The sequence below is a fragment of the Tarenaya hassleriana genome, unplaced genomic scaffold, assembly GCF_000463585.1.
Source record: "Tarenaya hassleriana unplaced genomic scaffold, ASM46358v1 Cleome24, whole genome shotgun sequence".
Taxonomy (NCBI): domain Eukaryota; kingdom Viridiplantae; phylum Streptophyta; class Magnoliopsida; order Brassicales; family Cleomaceae; genus Tarenaya; species Tarenaya hassleriana.
Window position 1 is genome coordinate 1303246 of NW_010965696.1, and position 5606 is coordinate 1308851.

The following is a 5606-nucleotide window of genomic DNA, read 5'->3' on the forward strand; positions in this document are numbered from 1 at the left end:
CCTGCTGAAGAAAGGAGCAAATACAAATACGATGTTGATAAAGAAATGACTCTCTTGAAGTTTGTTGATGATCAGTGGGGTTCAGTAGGTAGCTTCAATTGGTTTGCAACTCACGGAACTTCCATGTCTCGTACAAACTCTTTGATTAGTGGGGACAACAAGGGTGCTGCAGCAAGGTTAATGGAAGACTGGTTTGAACAGAATTCTCGTGGAGGATCATATTCCGCAGAGTTTGACTCAGATGAAATACCTAGAAGAGTTTCTAGCATAATTGGATATCATCAACGTAAGCGTAAGTCTTCAACACCTTTGTATGGACACACCCTGTCTCCAAAGACGGAACAAAAGTTACATCCCGGTAATTTTTTTTTTTGAAGCAGATCATGAGTTGCTAGAGCTTGCCTCTTCGTTCAAGTCAAAGCCCGGTAGGCCTGCTACTAGACTTTCAAGCTCTGCGAGGCGGGTCCGGAATGCCTGTCTGCTTTTTGTCAGACGAACTGTGGTGATGTTAGCCCAAACGTGCTTGGAGCCTTTTGCATAGACACTGGTCTCTCGTGTGATTTCAATCACAGCACATGTGGCGGGAAAAATGAGCTATGCTATGGGCGTGGACCGGGGTATTCTCTTGTTTTTCGTATTCATTAAGTACTTCTCTTTCTTCCATAATTGGACGGCAAACACATATCTCTAACAAATTGAACTGTTTGTGACCGTTTTTGCTTTAACCTGGCAGTTATCCTGATGAATTTGAGAGTACGCGTATAATTGGTGAGAGACAATTCAAAAGGGCTCTGGATCTTTTCAACAAGGCATCCGAGCAGCTACGTGGAAAAGTTGATTATCGCCATGTTTACGTCGACTTTTCCCAGCTTGAGGTGACTCTTAAAGAAAATGGAGGTGGTTCAGAAGTGGTGAAAACATGCCCTGCTGCAATGGGCTTTGCTTTTGCCGCTGGAACCACAGATGGACCCGGAGCATTTGATTTTAGACAAGGAGATTCTCAGGTATTCAGTAAATCCATGTCTTTGCTTGTCTGTAATTGGTATATTCAAGAAGTGTCAATCGTTTTGCATGAATCCGATGTCTCAAATCGACCATTTTAAAATCAGGGAAACCCTTTCTGGAAGACAGTGAGAAACCTCCTTAAAACGCCGGGCATGATACAAAATAATTGTCACTACCCGAAACCGATCTTGCTTGACACTGGAGAAATGACCAAACCATATGACTGGGCGGTATGTAGATTGTAACTGAAAATCTTATTACTGTTATATATGTTTATGGTCATAGAATCCTTCTCTGACTTGTCCTTTGCTCCAGCCTTCGATTCTTCCACTGCAAATTCTCCGTGTTGGACAGCTTTTCATTCTCAGTGTTCCTGGAGGTAGTTGGTTCATTCTTCAACCTCAATTGTCATGTCTGCAGATCAATGTTGGGCCAGTGACATGATATATATCCTTTTCTTTCCTTTGTTCGGTCAGAATTCACAACGATGGCTGGAAGGCGTCTCCGAGATGCAGTGAAGACACAGCTAAAAAGCAGCGGGAATGAAGAGTTTAGCGGCGAGATTCACGTTGTTATAGCTGGCTTGGCTAATGCCTACTCGCAGTATGTGACCACTTTTGAGGAGTACCAAGTGCAAAGATACGAAGTAAGTATATCACATCCCGATCCTTCAGGACATCAGTTTCGTCTTGTCCTAACATGCGTTTTCCCATCGGGGGGTTACCTTTTTTCTCAGGGCGCATCCACGTTATATGGTCCACATACACTCAGTGGCTACATTCAAGAGTTCAAGAAACTCACCGAGTTACTTGTCCTTGATAAGCCGGTTGAATCAGGGCCTCAACCTCCGGATCTCCTAGACAAGCAACTGAGCTTCCTCACACCAGTCGTTATGGACACAGTCCCTATCGGAGTCAGTTTTGGAGACATAATCTCGGATGTGCCTGAAAACTCGTCCTTCATAAGGGGAAAAGACAAGGTGACAGTTGTGTTCTGGTCAGCTTGCCCAAGAAACGATTTACTGACAGAAGGTATCATCGTCATCTAACTCGCTCAAAAATTAGAAACAGAACAAGATCCTCGGGCAAATCCTTGGGTATTTTCCGCTGTGTTATTCAAACCCTAAACTCGATATTTTGATCGTGACAAGGTACATTCGTGCTGGTGGAGAAACTAGATGGCAATGACAAGACATGGACCCCTGTTTATGACGACGATGATCTTTGTCTTAGGTTCACATGGTCGAGGCCGGCAAGGCTGAGTTCCCGTAGTCAGGGAACGGTAGAATGGAGAATACCCGAGACAACGTCGGCCGGAGTTTACAGGATCACCCATTTCGGGGCTGCGAAGAAGCTCTTTGGATCTGTCCACCATTTCACCGGTTCCTCAAGTGCCTTTGTTGTAATATAAATAAACCAAAACAGTACATGTAATACTTGTTCTGTCGAACACACTCTCTGCTTAGCACAGAAGCTTCAGTGTGTCTGATGCCAAGAAACTAATGTTTCACAATGTAATATAATCTAATATAGAGTTTTTTTTTTGTATATATGTGTAGGGCAATCTGTTAAAGTGGGAATCCAGTACCTTGAGGAGTATTATTCACTGGAGGGCATTGGGCAAGGGTCAGTATGAATTATAGCGAATTCGAATAAGAAAATTTTGTAGAATTTTGTATGTAATATTTATAACATCTAAGGGTAAAATGTCATTTTGTCTCTTTCTAAATAGATTTGTCCAAACGACAAGAACCCAAGCCAGAGTGCTCTGCTTCTGATGATCTAATCTAACATTTGACATAGCAAAAACAAAAGACAGACAAAATTTCCAACAAGGCAGTTATCTACTTCAAGGAAAAACACAGAATGGAATCCCACAAGAACAACAATATCATCACAAGGAGTTCTTCGCCGTTGATTACTAGTAGAAGCTGTGGCTGTGGCGTTTAGGGTTTGGTCTCTTCCTCTTCTTCTTCGATCTTGGGAGCCAAGTAGAAACGAATGTAACCCATCTCGGCTATCTTATACTCCACCACGATTGGCAGCTCAGATGACAAGCTGATCGTCACTGTCCCCGACAATGGAGTTGCCTTTGTGAAGGAATTCATGTACCTCAATGCAAATGACAATGACACTGGCTCATTCATCTCTATCGCAATTTCATCCTCCGGCTACAAAATCATGGGGAAAAGATGTAAACTTACATATCAATCACTACTTAAGAACTGAGCAACAATGCATTCAAATCAGTTTATATACTTTTTCAGCACATATAACACCACCAAGCACAAAAATTTGTTCCATCTTCATACCTTGTCAACAGTTGTATTCTGCCTGAGCACAATGTTAGCAGTCCCAATATCACCCTTGGTGGAAAATTTCACCCCTTCTTTAGTCACAGATATCACAACTACAAGAACAGGTCAGAGCAAGGACCATGAATCAGAAATGCTCCAAAACAAAACACCAACCAATTATTTTTCACATAGCAATCACAGAAACGAAATGGAAACTGGTAAAAGAATTAAGTACCAGTGTCCCCGATACTGCTGAGATCTTTGCAGATCCTTGCAAACTCAACAGACGGCATTTTCACAATGGCGTGGTACTCCGCATCAGGTATTCCGAGATGTTCACTGTCAATATCCATCAGCTTCATCTCGAAATCAGCAATCTTGTCTTGTGCTGTAATCGACCATCACATATCCAGACATCAAAATCAATATGCTACATAACCAAAACTGAGATAATCTTCATTGCTAGTTTCAAGCGCAAAAAGGTCAATATGGTCTCTCAAGCTACTCTAGACAAGCCCATCAATTAACAATATCAAGTAACCTATAGCTTCAGTCGACACATCAAATTATCAAGCATTGTCCTCCTCAACGCACAAAAAAAACCCTAAAAATTTAAAGTGGTCTGTTTAACATACTGGATCGATCAAGGGAAATAGGGGAAAACTTACTAGGGCTCTCGAACATGAAGGTGACGGTGTCGCTACCGTCATCAGCTTTGATGGTGATGATGTCATCATTACCGGCACATTTGAGCATCTTAGACATGTTGCCGAGGTTCATTCCCATGGAGATGTTCCTGTCGCACCGGTAGTGCTCGAACCCTTCGGATCTCAGCAGCAGGGACACCAGAGCCACGTGGCTGGAGTCCATGGCCTGGAGCGAGAACCCAGAGCTCGAACAATCGAAGTTGGCATCGTTCACCAGATCCTTAATCGCGTCTAGCACCTTCTTCAGGAGAGAGCCCTGAACCAGCCTAAGTTCCAACATCTTTTTCCCTGAAAATTTTGGGGGAGTAGGTTTCGAATCGGTTCGTAATCGGAAGTTAGGGTTAGGGTTAGGGTTCTCCGTGAATCCTGAGAGAAATTGGGAATTTCATTGAACTTTTGGCGCGGGAATCGATGTTATAAGTGTCTTCATTGGCGGGATTTAGGACCTTCAGTTCCCGCCTGATGTTACAAATGATTTTCCTCTCGGCATACCTCCACGATTCGGTTCGGGTGGCCAAATTAGTCCGGTTTAGTTAGTTCGGATTCGTTTTATAATCGGATATTTCTGGTGGATTAAAGTCCAATCCAATCGGTTCAGGTTCAAACCGGTCCAAATATGATTAAAAATGTCTTAAAACTAAACAAATCTCTTCTCTCTCTAACCGGTTCGGTTTAGTTAATGTTGGTAAAAGTTATACCAGATTGCAACTAAACTCGGTTTGTTATGTCCGGTTTGGTCATTACGGGCCTCAAGGATAATTGTGAAGAGGCCCATTAAGGGTGAACGTCTAGCCCTTTGACTATCCCTGTAAAAGTCAAACACTTCTCCCTGAAACAGAGTATCCGTTTTGTTCTATTATTAGGGGTGTCAAAATGACCGGTCGGGCCGACCCGGCCCGAGTTCGACACAAGCCCGGATATTTACGGGCCGGGCCGGGTCGGCCCGAAAAACCAACGGGCCAAAAATCTTCGGCCTGGAACCCGGTCCTATGGATTTTTTCGGGTTCGGGCCGGGCTTCGGGCTTGAATTTTTTTTAAAAAATATATAAACAAATTAAAATAATTAAAATAGAAAAAATTTTAATACATTTCGTGATAATAAAAAGATAAAAAAAATAGATTACAAAGTTATGTATTTTGATTTAATATAAATTTAAATTTAAGTTTTTTTAATTTTATATGATAATAAATTTTTAAAAATGATAAATTATTATATTTTTCATTTGGAATAATTATTTGAAACTAATAGTATTATAATTTTGATTATATCATTTACGAAAATATTATATTCTAAATTATTTAGTATTAAACAAGTTTTTAATTTTTTTAGAACTTTCTATATTATATAATATTTGTATATTTTTTATACATGTATATACATTATAAATATTTATATATATAAAAGATTGAATAAATATATATATATATATGATTAAATATGTGCGAATATATATACGTAATTATATATTTACCTATATACATATATATTTATATTTATAATTTATATTTTAATCGGATTTACGGACCGGGTCGGGCTGGCCCGGCCTGAACCCGCTTTTGGCCCGTAATTTTCCGGGCCGGACTGGCTCCCCCCCCAA

At 40.9% G+C, this 5606-nt stretch overlaps 2 protein-coding genes across 2 annotated transcripts in view; one reads left to right on the plus strand and one right to left on the minus strand.

The window, feature by feature from the left end:
- The window catches only part of LOC104815800 (neutral ceramidase-like), a 4544-nt gene extending 1990 nt beyond the window's left edge, over positions 1-2554 (plus strand). The window contains 9 exon segments of the mRNA XM_010544356.1: positions 1-292; positions 381-473; positions 476-617; positions 734-1004; positions 1110-1235; positions 1321-1384; positions 1482-1651; positions 1742-2036; positions 2156-2554. Of these exon segments, the coding sequence (XP_010542658.1) occupies positions 1-292; positions 381-473; positions 476-617; positions 734-1004; positions 1110-1235; positions 1321-1384; positions 1482-1651; positions 1742-2036; positions 2156-2415 (1713 nt within the window). The 3' untranslated portion in view covers positions 2416-2554.
- Positions 2555-2700: 146 nt separating this feature from the next.
- Positions 2701-4404, minus strand: LOC104815801 (proliferating cell nuclear antigen 2). The gene is made up of 4 exons (XM_010544357.1): positions 3970-4404; positions 3537-3689; positions 3317-3414; positions 2701-3175 (listed from the first exon to the last, which is right to left on the minus strand). The coding sequence occupies exons 1-4, from the start codon at positions 4286-4288 to the stop codon at positions 2951-2953; spliced, it is 795 nt and encodes a 264-aa protein (XP_010542659.1). The 5' UTR covers positions 4289-4404; the 3' UTR covers positions 2701-2950.
- Positions 4405-5606: the final 1202 nt, after the last annotated feature.